General features: G+C 40.7%; 2 protein-coding genes across 8 annotated transcripts in view; both read right to left on the bottom strand.

Annotated features, from left to right (window-relative positions):
- fmnl3 (formin-like 3) overlaps positions 1 to 9544 on the bottom strand; it is a 31519-nt gene extending 21975 nt beyond the window's left edge. For 6 of the 7 annotated variants that reach the window (XM_042409710.1, XM_042409706.1, XM_042409711.1 and 3 more), the window contains exon 1: positions 8968 to 9544. In XM_042409710.1, coding sequence (XP_042265644.1) covers positions 8968 to 9081 — 114 coding nt within the window. In that variant the 5' untranslated portion in view covers positions 9082 to 9544. The remainder of the gene's footprint in view (positions 1 to 8967) is intronic. The other variant, XM_042409708.1, reaches the window with a different exon arrangement.
- Positions 9545 to 9837: 293 nt separating this feature from the next.
- On the bottom strand, positions 9838 to 26385 carry esyt1a (extended synaptotagmin-like protein 1a). The gene is made up of 31 exons (XM_042409786.1): positions 25008 to 26385; positions 23831 to 23872; positions 21559 to 21693; positions 21226 to 21299; positions 20905 to 20977; positions 20716 to 20805; positions 20570 to 20625; positions 19185 to 19305; positions 18798 to 18974; positions 18189 to 18271; positions 17972 to 18020; positions 17573 to 17662; positions 16419 to 16514; positions 16259 to 16330; positions 16093 to 16179; positions 15337 to 15486; positions 14462 to 14644; positions 14195 to 14371; positions 14019 to 14101; positions 13867 to 13915; positions 13678 to 13767; positions 13286 to 13381; positions 12996 to 13067; positions 12808 to 12894; positions 12476 to 12622; positions 11990 to 12120; positions 11677 to 11772; positions 11446 to 11577; positions 11251 to 11356; positions 11061 to 11110; positions 9838 to 10942 (listed from the first exon to the last, which is right to left on the bottom strand). Exons 1-31 carry the CDS (start codon positions 25332 to 25334, stop codon positions 10915 to 10917), a joined length of 3249 nt encoding a protein of 1082 aa, XP_042265720.1. The 5' UTR covers positions 25335 to 26385; the 3' UTR covers positions 9838 to 10914.
- Between the last annotated feature and the right edge of the window lie 985 nt (positions 26386 to 27370).

Below are 27370 nucleotides of genomic sequence, written 5' to 3'. Positions count from 1 at the left end.
GCTTCTTCTCTTTTCTCCACAAACAGTTAAGGCACTAGCATATATAGTTTCAAAGCCGCTTGGCTATAAATGAAAAAGCAACACTCTTCAGAAAATACTTCAATAATCCAGTAACAAAGGAAAATACCAGACCAGCCAGTGAGGGGAAAGATAAGACCTGTAGCTCTTTAATGAAGGTTACTGTCTGAGGAGGGTGGAAAAAGCCAGGCCACTGATCCCTGTCAGGAAGTGGAGCCAAGAAGGAGGCAAAGAAAACACAATGAATATGGGACCTGGGATGTTTTCTTTAAGCATATTAACTGAGCATATGTTGCCCTCACAACAAGAGAAGAAAGTGATGCAGCAGTTCCTATGCCAGAGGTGGATGGATATAGGTCAAGATAAATGTGTAGCTCAGAAAAAAACAAAAGGAGAGAAATAAATAAGTGTCTACACCCTCATAGATGCAAAGGACAGGAAGGGTGTCATGTACAGGTCACGTAGACTTGCAACAGATTACACGAGGTGGGGTTCAGTAGAACAGATGACCTGATAGAATGACGTCTTATACGGCAAACTTAATAGTGAATCATTCTGTGACAGCATCCAAAGATATATTTATTACATTAGCTTTTTATTAATGAATGTTGCTGTCAGTGCTATTGTTTGGCTTTCTCCTTTTCCTCAATGTTGGAACACAATGAGAGGAGACAGGATGAGAGCCTCAGCTCTTGTCGTCACAGGGCTGCAGGGACTTCCTCTACTCGCCAGGAAATCAAAAACGGCTCTGAGTAATGTTAGATTTGTTCTGAGGCTGCTATGTGTAACACAAGCGTGCGTGTGTGTGTTTGTGTGTGTGTGTTTTTGCACATCCACTCTGACAATGTGTTTATGCATGAAAGAACTCTAGGTGTTTTTCCAGCTTCCAGGTAAGGCCCACTGAATTGAAAGCAACAGAGCAGAGTGTGAGAAAACACTGCCCCCCTTTCTCTGAACAGACATCTGATCGTCCTATCGCTCTTTCGCGAGGTAACCCGAACTAGGCAATCACAACAAAGCATGGGTCTTGCACAAAGATGCTGGAAGACTGTGAGGCCAACAGAGCAAATGCTACCAGTTCTCCAAAAGACAGAGACTGGAGGTGGGAGGGACAGAAAGCAGAGGGGAAGATGTTTTTCTAACAGGCGGAGAAGTAAAAGTTTCCCTGTCTACTCCTACTGATGCTGTTTCTTGTTTGCAAAGAAAACATAAACAGACTCAGTTAAGAACTTGTTTATTAAGATATTAACATAACAGGTAAGCGCAAGCACCTCATTTACATGCAAATCTACTGTCAGCAGGAAAACCACATTCCTGACATGTGAGACCTAAAGCATGTGGTTAGTGAAAACTCTGTAACACACCAAACATTAAGTGCTTGAAAATTCTGTGTTATACAAAAAAATAAACCCTTGTTATCTTGACATCAGTTGATGTAGTTTTATAGCAAGACATGTATTATGGCTGCAAATAATGACTCATTGATAAATCATTGGAAATAAAATTTCCAGGTTAATCAATTACATGTTGTAGAACGATTAATCGATCAGTCCATCAGGGGATAACATATCAGCAGCTATTTTGATAATCAATTCATCATTTCAGTCAACTTTCAAGCAAAAAAGCCAAACATTCTTTGATTTCAGCTCCATAAACATGAGGAGTTGCTGCTTTTCTTATTAAATATTAAATTCACAATTCCTGCAGTCCAATTTACTAGTTCTGTCTGACCCAAATATACTCAATTTATAATTAAGAAAAGCAGCAAATCCTTGTATCAGAGAAGCTAGAACAAGTGATTGTTTGGAATTTCTGCTTGATAGATGACTTAATCGATTATGGGAATTGCTGTCTGTTTATTTTCTGTTGATAGACTACTTGATTAATCAAAACTACTATCTGTAACAGTGAACAGAAACAGTGGTTGGCTGAAACTTTCCCTAAGGGAGGTTTGCAACTCATTTCATGAAGTGTTAAATCCCCATTAAATCAGGAGTTAAATGAGACACAGTTTACAGCTGTGGTTTCAGTTTCAGGCCTTCTTTAGCATTTCATGCCGGTCCACTACCTTCCCCTCTCCAGCCTGAATGGCTTCTAGCTCCCTCTCTTCTCCCATGAACTTGCGTCTTCGAGTCTGTGACCTCTAAGTCACTGTGTTGAGAGAATAACTTTCCCTCCAGTCCGTTCTTTACAACACTCAACCCAAATGTACATTCCACAGCCAGTCAAAGCAACAGGAAGTTGGTGCAATGCCGTTTTCAGTTGATAAATCAAGAACCGCCTCCCAGAACGCATTTGCTAATCCATTTATTTACTCGGTGACGTAGCAGTGATCGACAGCAGTGATAGCTGTGTCCAAGCTAGCCATTATCATCACAGGCGTCTTTGAAGCCAAACTAACGGCCACTGCCTAAGATAAAGACGCAAATGTCCGGAGCTCAAGGTCCTTCTGGAGCCAGATGTTCCTCGAGCTTCAAATGTGAGCGAACTTGAAATGCACTCTTGTTTACATGTCCTTATCTAGGAAGTTGTTTTTATCCGATACAAGCGTCCAAAATAACAGTGACGTCAAACTTTTACAGATATCCCACCTGGCAAAATTTTGCACCAACCACATTGTCTAGTTCGTTTGTTTTTTTTTAACAAATCTAGGAAGTGTGAACACAAACAAAGATACACATGTAGAGCTAGCACTGAGTTATAAATAAATACTACAATTGGTCATGAATCAGAGGTATTCGTTCATTCCTGTGTTGCGAACATCCTGTTTGTTCTTCTCTGTGCGTCCATGCAGGACCCAGGGAAGCCCCAGCCAACAGACGATATTCACAGGGAATGTCAGGAATGCAGGTACATGAATGCCTCAATAACTCATGCCGGGCCAGGCCTTTTGACACACTGCCCAGTTAAAGAGATGAAGGTCGGCCAAAGAGAAAGGGCAACAAATCTGAGCCTGAGCTGAGTGGGAATAAAAGTTTTGAATCAAATAATCTTTCTAAGCATTTGTCTCCTTAGAGGAAGTCAGAGTTGGAAGGAGAAACAGTGATAAAATAATAAAGGGAACAAAAAGTAAAACCAAAAGAAAAAAAAATCAAGACACATGACAACTGCTGAATTATGTTGTTAGTCGTACATCATAAAAAGTCCCCCTTTATTTCTAGATAATTCACTCCAAGTGTCACTGTAAAAAGGCAGAAGTAAAATGTGAGAAATGAGAAGATAAAGAAAGTCCTTTAAGTCATTTAAGGAAGGCCTGGGAAATAATTACATCACGTCACTAGTGTATACTAGAGGTAGCATCAAGCTGTAATCCACTGGCTCTTTAAACAGGCTTACAGCAGTTCCTCTCAGCGTCCACGTAAAAAAGAGTGTAGCTGCACAAAAGGCACCAGGGGATGAGGCCCCCTTTCTAAAACAACACCGACTGACAGAGTCCCCATTGTATTGAGGAGGAAACCACTTCTCCAACCTACAGCCTTGGTGCAGCTGCATTGGAGCAGCATGCAAACCCCCACAACACCCCCCCCACCACCAACACACACACACACACACACACGCATATGCATATAAATGACAAACACATGCAGTGGTTTTTTGCATGTATGAATAAATCCAAACCCACAGATAATCTGTGAAAGTTCAATCAAACGACAACAACTACATGTGCTTTAGCTTTCTTGGCTATCTGGCTTAACAGAATCAATCACTAAGGTGGATCTGATGTACACGATCTATGTTGAATGTGGACATGTTATATCTGCTCAGTCATGGTCTTTAACTTGACCTTTGCTTTCCAAAATAGCTGCAAGGAAAGAGGCAGAGAAGCACTAAAACTCCCCATAAAGCCCGGCCCAGATTGGGAGAATTGCAGCCCGAGGGCAGAGAAAGCCAGGTGGACAGCCTTGTGCTGCCTGCACCGCTGCTCTAAAACTGAGTTAACTGTGTGCACTCGACTCCCATAATCCCCCTCTTCCTGGGACACGGTGGTGGGTAGCTGAGCCAGATGTACACTCTCTTCCAACTTAAGTGACGTAACAAACACATTTTTTTTCTCTTTTTTAGAAAAGAGGAAGGTGGTGGTGATGTGTGTGAGAACAGGAGGGTTAGGCACATAAATAAAACGCCACAGCCATTAAACAAAGAGAAATGATTTAGGTTTCATGTCCAAAAACACATCGCACAGCTTGACTCTATTAGTTCCGCTTGAGTGGCATCTATCAGACATTGCAGCTTTCTTTAGACTCCAACCATCAAGAAAACAGTGATGTCAGACAGGGTGCTGGAGTCGCATTGTCAGCATGTCTGATTTCACTACTACTGACTCAACGCTAACCTCTCCTTCTGTATTTTTCCCAACATTTGCTGCGACTTAATCTTGAGACTTCCTTTTGTGAACAATCAAACCTCAAATAAAAAGCTGTGATTGCACTTCTTTGCATGATGCAACTGGATGTCAGCGCATAAAAGATGCCGGGAGTTGAGCGGAGGCAGACAAATCGGTTAGGATTGTTTCCAATGCAATCAAGTAGTGAAAATAATCCTGTGCTTCTCCCATAACAGCTCTTAAATATGTGTGCACTGTTTAAAAATGTTGGTAAAGTCATTACAACCGAGAACGGTGGCAGACAGCCAGTTCAAAGGGAATTTTCCCTCTCTGAGTTCTCCTGCGGCCTCGGTCTCGACCAGACCACAGGAATCCAGCGGCAGATTGGTGCTCGGGCACTTTGAAAGAGGATCTCAGGCCAGACGTACACCTTTGAAAATGCCACTCATTCATCTCACATCGTTTTCATAAGAACAGAGTCATATGGAGAAGGTTATTTTAGAGGCCAGACCCACAGTGAGAGTGAATTCAGGGAATGGGAAAGTAGGAAACACTGACTGGTTGAATGAATGAGAGATTCCATTTCCATTTTGGAACCACACAAAGTTGTACGGTCCAAGGATAAGTAAGAGTTACCAAGGACAAAGAGATGGAAAAAGAGCCAAAACTATTAAAGGAACGCTGCCAATGACCAAGATATAATTTTATAGATGTGGCTTCTATGTTGTGGATCTACACTTGTCTATGAGTGAGGTCTAGGTAGATCTATATCACAATCTGAATTAATGACATGATATACACCAGAAGCAGCCTGCAGGAACACAGTTCTCATTGTAAAGCGAACCAACCATCATTGGCTACAATGCAACTTCCCCTGTTAAATGAAGAAAGGAAAATGCCAGGCAACTGTTTCCAGCCACAAAAGACAGAGCTGAAGCTGTTTCTGAGGATGCTGGACAAAAGAGACCGAGAAGGAGCGAGGCGATGCCTTTAGCACATGCTCCCGGTTAGACCTGACCCAGGCATTTTATTAGCAGACCGCATGAAGTAGTCTAAGCTAACCCTGGGGTCTCACTCGCCCCCTCCTCCACCACTGCCCTCCACCATTTACAGTAGAGAGCTGCTGTTAAAGTCATTAGCCCAGGGATATTACTACGCTGGCGAAGGCTGCTGCACCCATGACATCATTATGGGCTGCTGTCATTCCAGTGGGACGTCTGCGTGCCGTGTCTGGGAGGAGAGGGCAGTCCCACCGCGCAGATGCAGACACATCCATCCAGCAGCAAGCAGCAGCATGCCATCATGCAGCAAGAAACGCAGTGATCCAAAGAGGGGAAAAAACCCATGTCCAAATACCCATTTATGGAGAGTGTGTTATTTATCGAGGCTGCTATGATGCCAGTTACGTCTCTGCTGAGAAATACTAAAGAAAGAAATCTGCTCAATTTAGCAGAAGTTTTCCAAAGTATTTTTTGGCATATGTGAAAAAAGCACTCAGATATATAGCCACTGCCAGATGACAAAGCCATGGCCTCGTCTTCCTGAAGAGCACCAACCACTAAGACAAAAGCTTTTGATGTACCTTTATCTCGAAACAAGAGGCAAGTAGTGCAGGGACAAGAGGACTGATAAGAAGACTAAAATATACAAGTGTGTTGTTCTTTCCCACAAAGTAAAGGAAATCTGGAGCTACTGTACTATAGGGTAGGGCGGGGTTGGGGTTAGAGAGCTTGAAAAACTTTTCCCAGTCAAAAACACAACTGAAATGTTGAGTCTACTGGCCCTTGCATAGAAATCATCTGCTCTGCACGGCTGAACATAATAACAGTTATTGACTTTGTGCTGCAGGGCAGTCAGAACAACTGTTCCAGTCTCCAGGCAGGATAAGCAGTATGTTGATTAAAAAAAAAAAAAAATCTTTTCTAGGCTTTCTTTATGGGAAACGTGACGTCTACAAATCATCAACCATCAGTCATTTGGAAAAACTTTACATGCATCTAAAATGTCTGTTCAAAACCAAACACTTAGCCAAGCAGTGAGTCATCTGCATGACAAAGACGTGACTTGAGCTGTCATAATAGCGCCTACAGCGTAGTACAGTGTGTAGTTGTCACAATAGCTGAGACTTTGCACAGCAGTCAACAAGCAGGGCCCTGAATGGCTTCTTGCTGCGCTAGCCTCTTCATATGAGGGTTTTACTGTGTAGCTGTTGATAGCTTTGGCAAGCAAATAATGGCTTCATTCCAGAAACATAGAGGGTCCACAGTGTTCAAGAATGAGACTATCTGAGTAATGCTGTGAAGATTGCAGTTCTCTGCTGTTTGATACTGTAATTAAAGTCTTAAACAGATGAAAATAAAGGCTGGGTGTGGTTATGCTGAAATTTGGAGTGAGGAGCACAAAATCAGCACCTGTGAGAAACCCTCATACTAGTGTTTAACAAAAAATAAACAGATAGGTAGTGTATTTTCTACATTCAAATCTTTCTGAATCTTTGTATATTTTATGCTGCTATGACACGTGTTGCAAGAGGCCTGGATCACTCACACTGTAACAGAGCAACAAGTTGGAGGGATGTTACTGAGCTTTCTGTCTTCTGTTTGGGTGTATGTGGAGCTGATCAGGGGTGGAAACAGTCCTTGAACATGTAACTCAAACAAAATAAAACTACATGACTGAAATATTACTCAAGTAAATGTAAAAAAGAAGCTTTTTTGAAGACTTTTCTACCAGTTACAGATCCGGATGTTACTAAAAGTGGCCATAACAGTGTGAGGCTAAAAGTAGCTCCTAACTGAGTTTGGAGAATCTCCTAAAAATAAGGGACACAACAGTCCTAACTTAAGGATTTCTAAGTTTTTGGTCTAAAGCCCCTTTCAGTAGGAATAATTCCCAAATCATTTTAGAGCAACAAGTAAGTCCTAATGGTGAGATAAGACACGTGAATACAGCCCCAGTGCTCTAGTCCAGTCCAGTTCTCTTCAGTGATGCTCTTCCAAATGGCAATAGGAAAGGTTTCTCAGAAAACCAGAAATGTGGTGATAATCTAAATTGAGTCATTACTGCATTACATGGCTCTCAACCTTGTGTGCCTTTGAAATGACACAATGTTTACTTATGACCCCTCATTACAGGTTATGACCTCGCTGTGGGTTGAAAGAAGTTCAACTAAAGAAGAGTGACTTCTCCTTCTAGGGATTGTCTCATGAGAAAGATTTTTACAGGCCCTGAAAGTATCTAATTAAAGAGAACTAAGAAAAAATAAATGTTTTTTTTTAACTTTATCCCTTTAATCAACTGGTGGACCCTCAGATTTATCTGCTCATGTCAGGAAGTACTGCTATAGGCTATACTTTGTAAAAGAACTGAATACTATACTTGATCCAAGATCTCCTTGAGTAAAAGATTTGTCAATTGAACATTTAATCTATAAATTGTCAGAACATGGTGAAAAATGTCTATTAGATGTTTCTCAGATCTTCAAATGTGTGACCAACAATCCAAAACCCCCAAAGTATTTAGTTTGCTGTCACATAAGATAATGAAGAGCAGCAAATCCTCACATTGTGAATGCTTGGCATTCTTGCTTTCAAGCAATGACTTAAATGATTCATCATCAAAATAGTTGCTGATTAAATTTCTGTCAATGGACTAACAGTTGTATAGATTTACAAATTAGTTCCCACCCCTGGAACAGCCTGACAGAAGTTATTCGAAGGAAAACTCCACATGGTTTTTCCCAAAAAAGAGGAAACTTGTGAAGTCCCCTTGTGTCATGTGACAAAAAATGAAATGTTCCCTTGATGCAGGATGACTAACCTGAGTGTGTTGATAAAAGGTAAAAGTGGGTGTTGACTGTGTGCTCATTATTACAAAGCGTTCAGACGGCCTGATGTGGAGTGTAGAGAGAGGAGAGAGGAGAGAGGAGGAAGGAGGGGGGGGGGGGGGGGGGGGGGGGGGGGGGGCTCTTCGGGTGTGGGAGTTTTGGGGGAATTCAGAAAATGTTGTTTTCAGATGGTTAGCCTGCAGCAAGAAAACTTTAAATAAACACAGACGGAGAATGCAGTAATGTGTTCTGTCAAGGATATACAGTAATGTCCTTCCCCACTGTTGAAAAAAAAAATACCCCCACACCTCCCCTCCTCCTCCCACTCTCACCATGCTGTGCTCAGTGTTTGCCACTTCAGCCAAACGCTGAGTTGTCTGACTTTAGGGGAGACAAAAGAACCGCAGGAGAGAGAGAGGAGAGGAGAGGAGGGGAGAGGGGGGGACAGCAGGCAGAGAGAGAGAGGGGCGGGACAGCACAGGTCGGTTCATTTAAAATACCAGCAGCTCATAATAGACGATAAAGGGGTAGACATGTAAATACACATACACTTTCATCTCAGTTATGCCAACAAAAAAAGCACAAATCAACTCTTTTGTCACCTCTCTTGTGTCACTGCTCTCATCTGAGTGGTGTTTATGATGCACTTATAAGCAAATGGGAGTCAAAACAAGTAGGCCTAGATAAAATAAACAAATACAACCACCAGCAGGCCAATGTGAAATAACTCAACATATTTAGACATTTGTGAGGCGTCTCTTGACCAACATCATGACAATCTGAGATAATTATAACTTACCAAAACAATGGCAAATTTCTCCTCCAGCTCGGTGGGGTCAGGCATGGGCACCTTCAGAGGCATGATGTGATGCTTCATCTCCGATTGGCCATCCACACTTTCTATATTACCCATTTTTCCCCCCGAGAAGAACTGTATCCTCTTGGTCACTTGAAACCTTGCAATCCTTCCTTTTTTCAGTGATAATAATCCAGAAAAAAGTATTCCAACAATTTCATTAACGGATGAATCCAAATAATCCACTTTTCCAAACCGTGATAAAACGCAGACAGTGCAGTAGTCTCGTATTAATGTCCCAAAATGCCATTTACACTTATTCAGACGTTTAGGTTTACAGTGTATTCCACTGTAGTTGCCCTACAAAACTTACTTTCAAAAGTAACAATACAAGTACAGCTGCTTTCTGATCCAGAAAGTACTTTCTGATTTGCCTGGCCAATCCATTACTTACAAAAAGATTTCCTCCTGCGACGGATAACTTTCAAATGCCGACCAATAGTTACTTAGTTGGTGCTCAACTTTCTTGGCTACGACGTGTTTCCATTCATTATTGTTGTGTGATCCTGATTAAGCTTCTTTGCTGTTGCCTCCACTCAGAGGGCAGGTTTTCCTCTCTCTGCCCTCCCCTGAGCGGGGGTGGAGGCGCTCCTGTTGGCTCAAACAACCTGTCAATCACCTCATAGTCTGGTGCCCCGCCCCTCACATCTGCAAGCAGTCATTCCACATGCAGCTGGACAGAAAGTGAGGTTTTGTCAGCGCTTTATCACAACCTGGTGGCAAGATGTGACTATGACATTTCATCAAAACACCCAAGCAAATGAAGTATGTTGAAAATTCAAACCTCTGCAAGAAAAAATGCCAAGAAACTGGTTTGATTCATGAGAGTGCAAACTTTAATCAACAACTTCAAAAGCTGATACATGATGATATGTTCAAATAATGTCAAAGCTCAGCAGTTTTCTTCTTTAGTTTTGACACTAAACACTATTTTCTATTCCATGACCACAAATCAGTGTCCAAGTCTTTGTGGTGAGGTGACAGTAGTGGAAGCCTGGAGGCTTTCCCACTGCTTACATACAATATTTGCTAACTTCTCATAAGATCATAATTGTTTTGCTTGAAAAATAAAGTATAACGGCCGACAGTGTCAGCCTGTTGCATTTAGCGCTACAAACACGTACAAACACAAAGAAGCATGGGTGTTAAAACACTAGCCATGAGTTTTCCATATCTACAAAGTTTTCTCTTCATAAAAGCACAGTGATTTAGACTCTGCTTACAGTATCATACCTCTGTTTTCAGTGGTAAGAGTGAGGGTCTAGGTTTTTAATACTTTGATTTACAAAAGCAACTTTTTCTCTGGTTAAAACATATAAAACTTCATTTGAAACATAATCCATAAACACTGACAAACTGTGCACAGTTTTGTAATACTTAAGGCAATAATATAAACGCATATAAACAAAGTTAATATTGGGAATTGTTTGAAGATTGTAAAAAAATTAAAATTCAAAGGAATCTCTTTCAGTTTTGTTGGATGCTGTAAATCTGTAAAACATTGTCATTACATTTGGATATTAACCACAGCATGAGCCCTTTTGTAAATAAAACTCAAATAGGACTTTTACATGCTTTTGAACATATATAAACTTGGTAGGTTGTGCAACATAGCTGCATTATTATCAAATATCTATTCAGCCAAAATATTCTACTGAAGAATCTGGATTCAGCACAGTGAACACTTTATGGATGATAAGCTACATGTAAAGTTTCCTCTCATAAATACTGATGGAACGTGTTTTTTGTGCAGTGGATATGTTGTCTTCTTTTTTTTTTCTTCAGTGATGGTGGAAGTTTTCATTTAAGCTGAATATACAAACACAGAAATCACAGATCACAGAAGCAACACTTAATGCTATATAGTGGTGAAGATCAGCATTGATTCTTCTAGTTGGCCTCTGCAACCAAATCGTACCTGGAAAAAAGAGAAAGGATATGATTTGTTTATATAACATTGAATAAAGTCAAGTTTTTAATATTTTTTGATACAACTCCATTATAACACAATGCTCAGTAGAAGTTTAAATCATTACCACTGTGTGACACCAGTCTTGAGGTCAATTTGGTCCAGGTCCAGCAGCAACTGAGGACAACAAGGAAAAGCAAAAAATCATGTCTCACATTTCTGTATCTGTGGTGTCTGGTGATAATCACTATGAAACGTATGTGGACTTAGGCGATAACTAGTAAGTGCATTTCAGATGTGATAAATCATATATATACCTTGCCGATAAGCTCCCTCTCTCTGCTCATGAAGGAGACATTGTTCTTCACGGACAGATCCAGTCTTCTCTGCATGGACTCCTCCAGAGAGAAATCAAAGTCAAACCTACAGACAAGAAGGAAAGAGAAACGTGGGAGAGATGAGAAATGTAGCATCATCATGCCTCGTTCACTATCACTATTTGTTGGTCTTACCTCTCGTTGAATTCTGGGTTGAGGTCTCTCTTCTTGGTGGCAGTTCTCCTCTTGGTGGTAGCCTTTTTGTCAGGCAGCAGGATGAAGGAAACATAAGGGTCTGCACCGTCCTTGGAGCAGGCTGCCAGGGCTCTGTGAGTACACGGAGATCACATTTACAACATATGATTGTACCGACTGCTCCAGGTCAGGAATATGATGATAAAAGGGCAATGTGTGACATATAAAGACCTGCAGGCATGAACGGTGATGAAAAGCCTGTTTTCGTCTGTGGAATAGGCGACGGTAAGCTTCACCTGACCTGCTGCGCTTGCGTTATCACTGCCTCTAAAAGACACAGCGTAGAAAATATGGTTATTGACATTATAATGTCTTTGAATATTTAGCATAACAGACATAAACCAGCAGTAGGCATTACGAATTGGTGTTTTAATAGGATGAAATAAACTTGAAAAAAGCCTACTAAAGAAAACCCAGACAACTATCTCAACAGTGGCGGCAGTGACTGCACAATGGAGCATTGATGATAGTGTGTGTGACTCACAAGGCGAATCCACCTCTGTGTCTGAGGTCTAGATGAGAAGGATCCCACTTGGGGATGACTTCTTCTACGCTGCCGTCATTACCTCCGTCTCCTGGAGGCTTACGACACACCGCCAGCTGAGTGTCCAAGATCTGCAAGACACACAGAATTGAGATATCGCACGACATCGGTGCTGCATAACAATCTTGTATCTCACGTCTGAAAAATGAGTCAATTCTACAGACTTGCTGTGGAGCCAAACTTGAAGCTTTGAGAAAATTAAACAGCTGCTATTGTGAGCTCTTGAAGGGGAAATACACAGTCGGATGCTGGTACATTGTAATATAGTATCAATCTGTGATCTTCTACAACATTGTGGAAAACTCCCCCTCAGCATCAGATCAGCTGAGTCTATGACTCATTTTAAAAAGCTATTAGCCCCCCCCCTCCCCGCCCCCCCATTGCTAACATGGCATAGAAACAATAATCAGGATGTATTGCCAGTACCTTGAGCGTGGCCCTCATAAGTATCTGGCTCTCTGGCAGAGCTCCATCGAGAGTGAGCCAACGGTCCAGCACCAACCCCGGCTCAGCCAGCACCTCTCTGAGAGGAAGTGTCAATGATCCAAGAGCCTGGCCCCAGCTGTGGGAGAGCTACACACACACATAGATACACAAACCTTTTTACAAACTGGGTTTTTATCATATCTGTATAAAACGCCAGCTCTGACACAAAGTGGCTTTTGCAACCTAATAAATGGTGCAACAATTTTATCTGCCTTGCAGCCGCGTAGGTCAGGCAAAAAGTGTAAATTACAGATGCTGTTAATGACTCTCACCTTGACTGTGAGTGTTTCATCTCTGGGATCACGGACCAAATAGTGAAAGGCTTCATCCCATCGAGGAGATGTGGAGCGCTCACAGACCTTGAGAAAGAACAATCGAACAGGAGAAAATCATGATTCTTGTCAAATAACAGTTTTCTTTTGCTGCATACACACACTCAGCTCAGACATCATGATGCTACCTTGGTTCGGTGTGATACGCCTTTGTGGGTTATCTCAGCTCCAACTTTTGGCTCCTTTCCACTTTTCTTCAGCTGAAATTACACACAAAGAATAATGTAATACAACAATGTTATCAGCAGCTTCCACTAAAACTACAACACACATTACATCAGCAGTGATATCACGTATAAAACACACATGTAGCTGTAATTGTAGCAAATATTGTACTCCTCCACTCCTTTTAGTGAGGAAAAAACACATCATAGTAAACAACAAAGACAGCCCCAAGGGCTCATAGATATGATCTTACTGGCAGGCCGTGGGCACGCTCCACATACACAAACAGCACAGCTGATGATGGCACAACCTTGTTCTGGTATGACTTCTGAGACTGGTACTGCAGGATCTGTGGGAGCAGGGAAACAAGGGCGTTTTATTAAGACTTATTGTGCAATAAGAAAGTTGTGGTTTAAATTCCCTGCCTGTCTGAACAACACAGACGGATATATTAACATAAATAAACTAATCTATGGCATCTGCAAAGATAAGCTCATTCTCCACTTCTCCACTGCATGCTTACAGGCATAAATCACTCTCTAAACTCAAGTCCCTCACAGTCAAACAATATTCAAACATCAGTAATGCTATAAAACAAGCCCTCAGGGCTACAGAGTACAAGAGGCAAAGTCTTAAGAATCTAACCTGCTCCAGTCTGGGTAGGTCAGACACTCTGGATAGCCACTCCAGCACCAGATGAACTCGGCCTGACTTCACATCATTCAGAGTATACCACTGTAATAAGAGTGGCATAGAAACAACCAGGTTATGACATAAAAATATACCTGATTTGTACAAAAACTGTTCAACTAATTTCAGCTACATGTCACGCACCGTATCAGTGAATTGTGCACTGATGATATCGCGTATGTTAAGCTTGAACCTGCAAAGAGAGGACTCAATCAATACTTTATCCTCCTTTCTCATTTACATATATTCATTTAAAAGCAAGATATTTAGTGAAGGTTTTTAATGTCTGGACGCACCTTCCGAGGAAGTCATCCTGATCGATGTCCTTGTCAAACAACTCAAACTGGATCTCCTGACCAGGAAGCTGGGTCAAAATCACCTAAAATCACATACATATTATATAAAATCTCATCTAAAACTCGATAAATCCACCAGATGTGAAGAAGAAATCTACTCTACATATCAGCCATACCTCATAGAGCTCATTCCAGGTGGGATTGAGGTTCTCTTTGATGGTGTGGCTGCGGAAGGTGATACCAGCCACACGGATCTTAACATAGGGGTCGCTCTTCCCCTTCACCATGCCCCCCATGAAGTTGTCCTTGGCTATCAAGTTTTGGGCCTCCACCAGATGGATTCGCAGCACTCCCTGTGGGCACACCAAGGACAGGAAATGTGATTGTAGTGTGTTTGTGCGAGACTGCTGCTGTTCGTCTCTTGGCAACTGTTTTTCTTTTACCTCAGATGCAAAGTCAGGGTCGGGTGTGGTGTGTTGCGGTCGTGTTGGTTGAGGTTTAGTTACCCCACCAGGCCCCACAGGGTCCAGTTCTGATGTGATTCCCCCATGACCCGTCCCGGGCTCAGAGGGTGAAGGGCGAGGAGACGGAGTTGTAGGAGAGGTATTGTCGCTCAGCCATAAAACCTAGTAGAAAACAAATAAGAGGTTATGGAGAGAAAATGTCAAGCAGTAAAATACTGAACACTCTTTCATGTCTGAGAAGAAGCTCCTTCCTACTTCAAACAGTCACATGAGACTTGCTCTTTTAGAAACCAGGAGATTCACATCAGGATAAACACAGAAGAGCAAATGCATGTTTCTGTGTGAGTTTTTTTGTGTTTCTGTGCTTACGGTGACCACATGCTCCCACAAGGACAGAGAGGTGAGGCAGTAAGACTACTTTAGGCTTAAATTTTAGTGTTAAGTTCAGGCATGTACTGGGGAAAAGTTACTGTTTAGGAATTCATGTGTTGAAGATCATTATCTTCAGCCTAGTAATGTAAATGTTTGTACGCATGTGCTAGTGTACTTTATAGCCTCTTCAAATTCTTATCCACCACAATCTCTGTGGATAACACAAACAAAGCAAAGTTTAAATTTGAGATCTTTGTCTCATGTTTTGAAAGGGTAGTTGTGAGTATGATCTGCCTGGTGATTGTTCCCTTGGCCAGAGCACTGCTTTGGGAGCTGATAGGATTTCAAAGTCTTCCCCACAGACACCCACAGGGCTTTGAATTCAGCTCCTTCAGCTGAAGTTCACATTCCTTATTTACTACACCGCACCACACATGTGAGTGTGTGCAAAAAGAAAAAGAGTCTATATGTGAAATACCAACCCGTAGCACAATTTTGATGTAGATGCGGCTGGCAGAACCAGAATTCTCCAGCTGGAACCACTGGTCCATGGTGAGTTCATGGGTTGCCAGAACACGGCTCAGAGGGATGGTCAGACTGCCCAGGGAGAAAGCACGATCATCATCTTTCACCTGATTTAAAAACACAGGAAAAGAAGTTGTGAAGTTGGGATGAAAATTGGGGAAGGCAAATATCATGATGGGAAGAGGGACATAAAAGGTTAAGACCATGGGCCTGCAGTTTACAGAAATTAGAGAGAATAAGTGGAAACATTTATAAAACCAGAGAGAAAATCAAGAATGTATTTAGTTTAGGGCTGAACAATTAATAGAAATATTATCGAAATCGCAGTATGACCAAGCGCAATATCCAAATCAAAAGAGCTGCAATTTTTTGAAAAAGGTAAAATGTGTCACAACATACCATTATAAATGAAGCACTGTGGTGCTACAGAGACGCCCCAGCCTACAAATCATACTCTCTAGATGTAAAGGAACATGCTTGTTTGGCACAGACCCCCACAAAAATCACATCATCATCATTTTTATATTTTTTCAGTGAAAATGAAATGCAAAAATTACCATTCCCACAACAATCTTTTTAATTTTTGATATATCGTTCAGCTCTAATTTAGTGAACTAATCACCTCGACAATGAGTTGAGTGGAGCAGCAATATATACAGGTTTTACAGTTAGCTTAATTGGTGTGTTCAATCATTACTCATCGAATGACTTACTTGAATGTCAATGTCTTGTTTGCGAGGATCCTGAATGAAGAAGGTAAAGGCATCCTCCCACACAGGGTTGTTGGTCCCATAAGAAGTCTGCAGTAGAAAGAGGAAAACATTCATTATATTTACAGTTTGGTTTAATGTACTAACAAAAAGTTATATTTAAACTTACCTTGCTCTCTTTAGTTGTATCCTGAACGGAAATTTGCACCATCGGGCTTGGGTCCTTATTACCTTTTCTCATCTAAAACAAATGAAATACATGGATGTGGGTAACAGATGAAAATTCAAAGCACACCACATGACGGAGCCTCAAGTAGTGTTAACCTTACCGGGAGCTGAGAAGCTTGATCAAGATAGATAGCTAGGATGGCGGCAGATGGAGGATCAGCTGTCTTACTGGTCAGGTTCTGGTTCATCTGGATCACCTGGAGGAAGAATAACAGACAGAAAGCAAAAGGATGTGAAGAAAATGATCTAAAAGTCTCATTAGTGGCCCCTAGAGACAGCGATGTTCATTACATCCTTACATTTGGATTGAGCAAACAACATATAATTTTACTATTTTCATACCTTCTTAACAAACTGATGAAGAATATGTTATTCTAACTGATTTATTGTTTGACATTGTTAAATTGATTTTATTTATTTTTACCAATGGTCTTAACTTTGTCTTGCAATCAGGTGAAACACACACACACTTAAACATAAAATACATAAAACATATAATGAAAATATATAAAACATGCTGAAAATGCTAAAATCAATCCAACATACAACACTGGACATCAGGTGACAGCATAACATAACATACGTCCACCATCTTTTTCCAACCCAAAGGTGCCACTTATATTCTTTCTAGGATGTAATCTTTTACATGATTCTTTATGAGAATTTTACAAATAATATTGCAATTACATTTTTGTTTAATTATTACATGTGGCATATTTTGTGTTATCTGTTCTACGTTGTCAATCTGTACCTCATTTTTATTGTTGCCTGTCTTGGCCAGGACATGTGAAAATTAGATTTTTTTTAAATCTCAGCAAGGCTTTTCTGGTTACATAAAGTTAATTTTTTACAAAAAGTCTGTCACACCGTGAGAAAACAAGTACTCAAGAACAAATGATGTTTGACAATTATAAGGTCATGTGATGAGTTTGACTTTTCAAACTCACTTAGTAAATAATCATGAGACAGGGCATCCTGGTGGTTGTGTGTTTTAAGACATGTAACGTGATCACAAAGTTCCCAGTTAAATTCTGTCATCACCCTCTCTCCTTGTGTTTGCTGTCTCTCTACACTGTCATACTGTCAAATCTAGGAAAAATGCCACAAATAAATAAATATATGGTATATGGCATATAAAAAAATACTAACTACTAATTATTAGTGTTTCAATTTTGTCCACATTTCTACCCAAAGTTATGCAGTTCGTTGGTCAAAAAAAAATCTATTGCGTAGCATTAGGCTGTTGTAGACTCACCTCACTCAGTCTGTCAGCAGAGGACAGCAGAGAGAGCCATTCCAGCCGGAGGTGAACACTGCCGGATGGGACGTCCCTCAGATTGAACCACTGTTTACAAAAACAGAGGATTCATTAAACGCACATTTCTCTCATCCAGAGGAGATCTTTCAGCCTGGACAGGACGGCAGGATTAAATATGGTGCAATCAGAGCAGGTCACAAGGAGGCACATGGAGTTTAGTGTCACATGCTAACAGGATTACTGCAATAGATGTTTTCCAGGGCAAGACAATGTGATGACTGTATTCTTGTATTTGCTGTTTATTATTTGATCTGAGTGAGAAAACAAGTACATGTAGTGATATACTGGATTTTGTCTAAAACCTCCAAAGGTTAAACATAAGCAACTACTACTTACATCATCCACAACTCTGGCCTTCTTTACAATATCAAGATCCACCTTGACCCTGAAAGAGAGACAGATAGAGAGAGATAGATAATCAATGAAGCAATGAATCAAAGAGACAAAGGTGCTCAAATGTCGCCAGAATCATGGCCCAACATGCAGAGATGGAAATGACATGAGAAGCACATACTATAGAGACAGAGTAAATGGATGAGAATGAATAAGCTACCTCCCCAGGAAGTCATCCTGGTCTGGGTCTTTGTCAAATACTTCCACTTCCAACTCCTGACCAGGTACTTCATGGACAATCACCTGACACACACACACACACACACACACACATACACATAAATGGACAAATACGCCACACGCACAACAAATATACAAATATAGATACAGCCACACATGACACAATAACACAAGGACATACGAACAGAATCACAATGGCAAGAACTTTTAACCATTGCGCTAGATAGATGTTAGTAATTTAAAATCTATTCAGTGTTTGGCTCAAATTTAGTTTGGCTCAAATTTGTGTCTCAAAAACAACAAATATGTCCCTGAGACAGCAGTTTTCGTAAGACTTTCTTATCTCGGAAATAGCAGCTTCCTGTTACCAAAACAGTAGATAAAATCTCCACAAAACTGTTTATCTCTAAAGTGCCACCTATTTATTACCAAAGACTCAGTGCAATCGTTATGAAGCAAGGACACCAACACCAAGCTTTAACTATAAGCGCACAAGTTGGTGGGAAATGCAGCACCTGAATATCAAGGCAAAGCCATACAGTATATCTCATGTTTCAGGTGTATTTTCTGCCCTCCCAACCCCTCTCACCTCATACATCTCCCTCCACTGGGGGTTCAGGTTGCTGTCCACGTGATGAGAGGTGAAGATCTGGGTTCCCACGCGCAGCACGGCATACGGGTCGGACTTCCCGTCAATTAAGCCCCTGATAACTGTATCCTTGGCAGTCAGGTCCTCAGCCTCCAGCAGGTGGATACGCACGACTCCCTAGCATGTGCATATATGCAGGAAAACACATCAATACACAAAGAAAAAGCTTCCTCACAAATCACTGGTCCATGTTTCTCATTTACAATGTGAATTTTGCTGCATGACTTTCAGGCTATGTGTTTGTTTGCAAATAATATGCTGAGGCAGATCTGCTTCAGTCTGTGTGGGTCCATGTTGCTCCAGGTCATTCATTATTGAGACAGTTACCCTTGGGAGAGGGGAGCGGAGCTGCGCAATGTGCAGGTCGGCCACCAGGGGAACAGTGAGACGGTTGGGGAGCACCAGGTAGGAGGCTATTGCATCCATTATCATAGTGTCCGATATGGAACTGCAAATGAATGCAAGGACGATGTTGGCGACACAAAGGGGAGGGACACACAGACAAACAGACAGAGGCTATACTACTGCCGACCATGTGAGCATGCATAAATAACATGATATCCAGGTTACACAACCAATAGGAAGCACCCATTGGCTAAATGTGAGGACAGCTTTCTGTGAAATCATGTTGGCTTATGCCATTTACAGGAGGAATACAATTACAAAAGAATGACAAACTGTCATTGAAAGCATTGCCAGAGGGAAGTGATCAATTTTACGCCTCTGACAATGCTTTAATTGTATTTTCACAAAAGTACATTATATAAAATCATAACACAAACAGTATAGAATCGGCCACCATACAATTACACTGAGTATGACTGAAACTTTTCAGACTATTAGTTTATGTTCATATTCTATTTAATTGTACTGTAGTTGATTCTATACTGTCCACATTCTGACATTATATAATATGCCTTAAAAACTACCTGAATATAAAAGCATGGAGTCATAATATAACAAGGTGAATAAATATACGACCACCAATATGGCATAAATTTCTAACAACTTAAAGGACAAGGGTGGCATTGTTCAGTATGTTGCTATCAACAAACCGCATGAAAGGAACAAAACATACAACATTTCTCAATACTTTTGACTTCCCTATCTTGTCTGTGGCAGGCAAACAGGAGTAAATAAATAGTGCAGTTGTTGGGGACTAGTTTCAGCCAAGGATAAATACACATTCACTGCTCTATCAAGTTGTTAAGTTGGAGGAACTATTAGGAGGAACCATTTATTTTCTCTGTAGACAATGTAAGGTGACTGACAGTTGAGGAAGTTACATGGCTTGAATGGGCATGAAATTCAAAGGCTTAACAGCTACGTTTGTGGCTCTATGGTGCAGAGAAATAGCTATAGCGGGTTTTGGATGCACAGGCAAAACTTGTTAGTAGGATCAGCTCATTGTTGGTTTTGGTCTTGTCATGAGATTTGTCAACCATAACAAAATATAAGATATCGCCACCCTTATCCTTTAAGGATTTAACCACACAGATCTGTCAGTGAACAGAGGTGTTGCTGTCTGTCTGTTTGTTTTGGAGCTCCTTTGAATTCCAGGTAAAACCGTATTTGATTCTGGTAGCAAAATAAACATAAGCAGGCACTCCTCATTAAAACACAATTAAAAATGAATACCAGATGGACAGACAACAGATCAGTGCGGCTGCACCCTAAGAGATCTACCCAGTGCTCTACTATCATCAACTCACTTCAGCCCAGGGATATCCAACAGATTGGTCAGCCCGGTCCAGTTGATGTCCAGTTTCTATGACACAGATGAAAGTAATGACATATGAATACAGTGCAGTGCAAAACTGAAAAGTACTCAGATCTGGTTCACTGGTGCTACACTCACAGGCCTGCGGATGAAGAACATGGTGACGGCTCCAACCAGTGGCACATCTCCGATTAGAGGCTCGAGGATCACACGTAGCTTCCCATGGAGCTAAAGAGAAAAATGTAATGTAAGCATACTGATAGGATGCTTTTAGGACACTTAACTGTGACCACTAACGCAGGAATATCTTGATATTTGTTCTTATACTTGGACTCCTTTAACTCCAGCTTTGCAGAAGTACTTTTTGATTTCCACATTGATCTCTACATCGCCGGCGTAGCTGCAGATAGAAAAGATACATGTTTAACCAAAGGAAGCGGCTGATTTCAGTTATGATAGACTGCTTTCTTTTTTGTATTAAGTAAACAAAGATCTGCGGTTACAAACAAGGACAAACTAGTGCAGGACATTTCATGATAAAGAATTTCTTGTAAGCAATTTGTTATGTGTATAAGCAATTCTTCTCTAATTGCTCATACACAACATGAAACAACATGAAATAATGAACTAATAAAAGTGATGCATTACCTCAGGTACAAATCCAACATAACTTGTCTCTTATCTTGTTCTGTGTGAGCCTTTACACCAGCCACCTTCAAAGCCTGTGAACACAACAACTGCTATTACACAAAGCAAACAAGACTGATGAGTCTTTATGAAATCACATTAGCGAAGATGCACATGAAGACTATGATTAAATTATCAATCTTTCTGCTTGTAACGAACAGACTTGTGAGAACAGCTCTGTATTACTTGTCTTATATACAGTATATATTATCCACATTAATACACTGGGTATTTTCTCGGTCGCGGCACATTTACAGGATGAATTGCTGCTTTTCTGACAGTCAGTTCACATACCTTGTCTCCTATGTTGACCTTGGTGAAGCTGAGAGTCTGCAGGTGAATGCTGGAAGTGCGGATGGCAGGAGCAACGGTCTCTACCAGCAACTTCTCCAGATACTGGCCTATAAAAGGCCAAGCCTGCTGCAGGATCTACATGAGAGAACATATGGCCATTGAATACAGAAAACCATGGTCCAATGTTTTATTACACAGTACACACATTAGATACAGTGAAGTCATAAATAAATACAAGTAATAAATGTCGTTCATGTTTGCAATAGTGATATATTATGTGTAACTGTGCATTATAATCTTGCAGATGTTAAGTCACAGCAAAGCACATCCTGTTAATAAAAAGGGTGGTTGCCAGAACAAGACAGGATATAACCAAGAACCATGAACAAACATAGACAAAAACACTCTTGATAAAACCGCGACCACAGACTGTTTGTCTTGTGGCTAAAAGGTTTTTCACGGTAGGTTCAGCAAAAACTCAACTAACAGAAGACACAATTGAAATGTGAATAATAGCTCAACCATTAATAACTCAGTTATTTATTTTGGAGCACATCATTCTAAAGTATAATTTAGGGCTGCAACAAATGATTATTTTCATTAGAGATTAGTCTGTCAATAATTTTCTCGATTAATCAATTAATCATTTGGTCTATAAAATGTCGATCAATGTTTCCCAAAACCAAAGGTGACGTCTTCAAATGTCTTCTTTTGTCCCGACCAACAGTCCACAACCCAAAGATATTTACTTTACTATCATAGAAGACTAAATAAACCAGAAAATATTCATATTTGAGAAGGTGAAATCAGAGAAATTTGTCATTTTTTCTTTAAAAGACTACTCAAAATGTTTAATCGATTATCAAAATGGTTGGTGATTAATATTTTGTCGATCGACTAATCACTGCAGATCTAGTAAAATTAAAAATAAATAATCGGTAATGCTTCGTGGGTCCATAAAAAGAACTATGTAATTTGAATCTAATTATAGCGAAAATACAGTGTTCATTCAATTAGTGCACTTTTAATTAATTAATTTCAATTAATTACCAGTGTAACACATCGTGTCTTTTAGTCAGTGCACATGTGGAATTTGTCTACAGTAAAGAATATAATTCAGCATATATGGAGAATAAAGTTTCTAATATTAAATAAATAATGAATAAATAAGTTTTAATTTGAGCGCTGTCTTTCAAGTAAATTCTTATTTTCCAATAATAAGTATCAAATTATGGTTGTTCCAATTAAATTGTTAGGACATTATGGCTCCATAAAGTAAAGTGTTACCAAATAATCAAGGCTGTTTCACTTGATATACTACAGCAATTCTCATTGATTCTTTGTGATGAAGGGTTAGGAATCACTCCACACACCTTCACACTGGTGTTAACTTCAGCATTTCAGTGTGAGGTGTAAAAAAAAGTCCTGCCAGCTACTATTTACCAATCCTCTGACCTCCATCTCCAAAGTCCTCATGAGGATGGCGATGCTCACAGGCTATAGCTACAGGAGTGTCCTTTAGGCTACATTATTAATGACACACTTATGGACACGATGCAGTCTCTAAAGGTACGACTCCTCACAGCTTATTTCACATTCATTACTCACAGACAACACCCGACCCTTCTCTCCGCACAAACTCATTCTACAGGTTGTCAAATATAATACAAGGGCTGATGCATGTTTGTTTGCGGCCGCACATGAGGAGGATAAGTGTGAGTGGCCTGATCACATATCAGGAAGCCTAGGGCAAAGACGTGGGCTGGTGAAAGATGAGTCCAGCAAATTGCCATCCCACAATCTGGGCTTCTGTCACCAAGTTCTTTATGTTTTTTTCCACCAGAAGGGTGATTTGTATTATTAGTATTCACATCAACACCTGCCCTGCGCCGATGTGAGGTTACTGCACTGACAGAGACAGAGTGGCAGAGATATGATCTGAGCCGCTTTCCCTGCCTCTTAACAACACCAGTAGATAATCTGCTCTGATGGGGAGTCTGCAACGTGAGCCGGGTCACTTAAAGTCTTAATATTAAATGTGAGGCAATAGAGCTGCGTTCGAGCTACTCAAGTTAATCATGAGCACTTTATCTGGAAATGATTTGTTGTTTCCTGTGCTTTGCAACAAGTTCAGCTGAATTACGCAGAGCAGCTCGCCATCATACGAGTTGCAGCATGTTAAAATAGAAGATTTTTAAAAAATATGAGTTATTAATGTAAAAATATACAGCACCACATACCGTATGCAAAGTCTGATAGGAAAAACACATACCTTATTCAGCCACTCCACTTTTTCCACATCTGGAAAGTTGACCTGTGGACAAGTAATATCGGTCAGGCATGAACTCAAATATGACGGAGTAGTGTAAAATGGTCTACAACATTTAGCAGAGTAGTTAAAATACTTGAGCAGATTATTTTAGTCACATTTTTCTGAGCATATGTAACATACTGTACTAGATACCTGAGTAATGTTCCAATGGGGCACTTTTATTTCAACCAAGTCATTTCCATGTATTCTTAACATGTATTAACTTAGTTTTGCAAGGCAGTACTTCCACTTGAACACAATATCTCAACAAATATACAATCTGCCAACATACTTCAATAAAAAGTAGAGAGTGAATACAGGCCTAACAAATGAGGCTAATCTGGTCAGTGGTGAAATTTCAGGAAACCGTCACGCAAATGTTGCACATCAGCTTTTCCTCCAAACCATGAGATCTTGAGATTGGGCCTATCTGCCATAAAAACACCCACTAACACAGCCATTCGCACACACACACACACATGCATGCATGCACACACACACACACACACACACACACACACGGTTTCTCCTCTCTCGCTCTCTATCCAGATATGGTGGTTCTAGTCACTGCCACTGCTCTGAAAGATGTTTATATGTCATCATGTTTTTGGAGCCAGATAAGGTCAACGGCAGTTCCATTGTAGTGAAACTGGAAGAATAAACACACACGCAGAGAGAATCTCTCCTAATGCTAGATAAATTATTTTTTCAGTAGCTAGACCTGCATTTTACTGTCTACTCAAGGGACGCTCTCTTCAACATCAGTGTAATTCTTTCCACCTTACCACCACAAAGATCTCATCTGACATGTTAATTCACATTCCTCAGTGTGGCAGCAGTTCAGACTAATTCCCCAGGCACTGCACATTAGAAATGTCTAAATATGGGGCTGGTCAGGGACAGGAGGAAAAAACTGGGGAATGTGTTCATTCTAAGAAGTTGCAAGATTTCTAAACATATAACAAGGATCTACTAATGGGTAACATGCAGATACCAGCCTATCACTGTGATGCAGAGTAGCTGAGATGCAGCTTAGGTTCAACCTGACAGATGTGACAGATGTGACATGTGATACAAACTGCAGAGCATGACCATGGCAGGTGGTGAGCCAGTTTGGAGTGTGGATACAGGTTCTTACCCAGGGAGGTAAATCGCTTTTGGTTCTGAAAACCGTTGCAGTAGTAAATTCCCTCTCGTTCTCCAGAAGATACATTGCAGACTTGTGCCTCATCATTTTCTCCTGTCGACCGTGTTTCCATCCCATGTAGATCATCAGACCGAACAGGATCACACTGATGCTGAAGCCATAATATCCGGCCAGGTACACCGGTAGAAGCGCACCCAGGCATTTTCCAAAGGACCACAGCACACTCACTGCCCGTTCACTGGGAGGCTGGCTCGGTAAGGCCGGGGCTGCACCCGCCGTACTTCTTCTGATGACCGGTTCTACATCCGCGGGTAACATCGCAAGATCCGTTTGACTTCACTGGCTTGACCTGCCCTTCAGCTTCTTTGCTTCTGCGACTGAGTGTCAAGCTCCACTGAAGAGTTACCAAAATTTTATTTCAAAAACCATCGAGAGATCACCGATCGACTGCGTGTTTCGGTGGGTTAAATCATGATCGGAGCTTCTCTCCGCTGCGCGCCTCCTCAGTTCCGCAAGGCACCAGAACTGTCTATTCCGTGTTTCATTTACGTGTAAGCTGCTCACGCCAAGCTGGGCAAGAACAGACCTAGACCCCTTGAGGGCGGGCTCTGCTTCAAGCCCTCCTTCACATGAAATCCAGTAGAAACCTAAACCCTAGAATTAACTTTTAGCGTCATGCGCTGTCACGGGCGGAGCGTATTACGGCCTATAGGATATGCAAAGTGGACGAATGTTTATTTATACCAAACACACAAGAGGACACGTTATATCAGATAAACATCATCATCATTTAAACGAGATGATCTTCTACACCCGACACATTACAGGTAATAATAATGCTCGGGCTGCTCAACCCGTTATCTTTCTTACATAACCGGATCATGTCCTGCATGCGCAAGCGCTCATTTCCACTGCAGCAGCTTTCCTCAACTTGAGCATGACGGCACCAGAAGATTCACTGAAAGAGGGGTGTATTAGCCAGCCTTTGCTGCTTTATCGAGTTGCTACCAGCTGCCGTGGTGCTCATAATCTCCCCCCTGTTATCGTGACAAAACCAGGATATGCGCCAAATGTCCCTAATGCCATGTTTACGCACCAGTAGCCTAAAGTGTAATCTTAACATTTAGAGCCCAGCCTCATGTAGAATTTGTCATTCAGGTGCGTTTTTGTGCCAGGCAAGGTTTAATGGCTCCCTGGTTGCCTGGATACAGTTATATTTGCTCGGAGGGTGTATAGTTTGACAACCCTTTATGTAAACAGACCGTCTCAACATCAAAAGACCTGTAAAAAGTCACGCAGATTTAAACTCTGTTCATGAACTATTGTAGACAATCAACATGAGGTCACAAACATGTAGTGCTATGAGTCAACAATAAACCTATGAGTCACAGGAAATGGCCTTAAATACATTTTCTCAAATGTTTGATTCAATACAATTAGGCCCAGAATGTGCAATATAAAAACGATGTACATAAAAACTAATATGCATAGAGCCCAAGTGCATTAAGTTTTCATTATACCACATTTCCATATCTATTCTTATAACCATTCTATTGCTACACATCTCTCTTTACCCACATTTTATATTGATATTTTGATATTCATACCAAATGGTATTTCCTTCTTTCAATTCAGTCTTTCCTGTTATTGTACATTTGATTCTTTTATATTGTTATTTCATATTGTATATCTGGCATTTTTATACAGTCATTTGTATATTTCTGAATTACTTTGCACCTCAGTGGAGACGCAACTGCAGTGTTACTGAGGACGACAAAACTCTCTGAAATCTCAAACATCATTTGATCTGATACTCAAATTGCTGTTTAAACAGTAAAGAAGTCATTTCAGTTCTGAATTTTGACAACGTTATTCAGATTGTAAAGGAGCTTGTCGTATACCAGTCAGTTGATATAACAAACCTCCAAACTGGTATTACAATTTTTTGCCTCTCTGGTTTGCAATTGACTGTGCTCATGAAAACACTGAAGTTTCCCTGCAAGAAAGAAAATGAGTAGCCTCTCCTTCTGACCCTATTATACATCTGACAAGCTTGCAAGGAAAGAAAATGTGACAGCAGTATTGTTTACAACTGACATACAAGTAATCAACTCAAAGTATTGAACAAAACCAGTCATTACAGATTTTTTTTTTATCACTAAACAAATTTTCATGAAGAAACAGGTTGATAAGATGCTCTAAAATATTTACAGATTATTAGTTTCCATTCTCTGCTGTAAAATCTTACATATAAAACAATGGCTTCATTGTGCTGATCTCCAAAATGTCTCCAAGCCCACACACTGCAAACAAATTCGTTCACATGTCTACAGCGCTTGTCAGTGTTGAGGAAC

This window comes from Thunnus maccoyii, chromosome 4 (genome assembly GCF_910596095.1).
Source record: "Thunnus maccoyii chromosome 4, fThuMac1.1, whole genome shotgun sequence".
Taxonomy (NCBI): domain Eukaryota; kingdom Metazoa; phylum Chordata; class Actinopteri; order Scombriformes; family Scombridae; genus Thunnus; species Thunnus maccoyii.
This window is presented reverse-complemented; position numbering and strand designations above follow the sequence as displayed.

What these genes read in the sequence shown, in the direction of transcription:
- esyt1a (XM_042409786.1), bottom strand. Translation starts at nt 25,334, where the DNA reads ATGTTACCCGCGGATGTAGAACCGGTCATCAGAAGAAGTACGGCGGGT. An exon ending in AGGCCAGAGTTGTGGATGAT is followed by an intron (nt 17,663 to 17,971) that starts GTAAGTAGTAGT and finishes TTTTGTAAACAG; the next exon opens with TGGTTCAATCTGAGGGACGT. An exon ending in AGCGTGCCCACGGCCTGCCA is followed by an intron (nt 13,068 to 13,285) that starts GTAAGATCATAT and finishes GTGTAATTTCAG; the next exon opens with CTGAAGAAAAGTGGAAAGGA.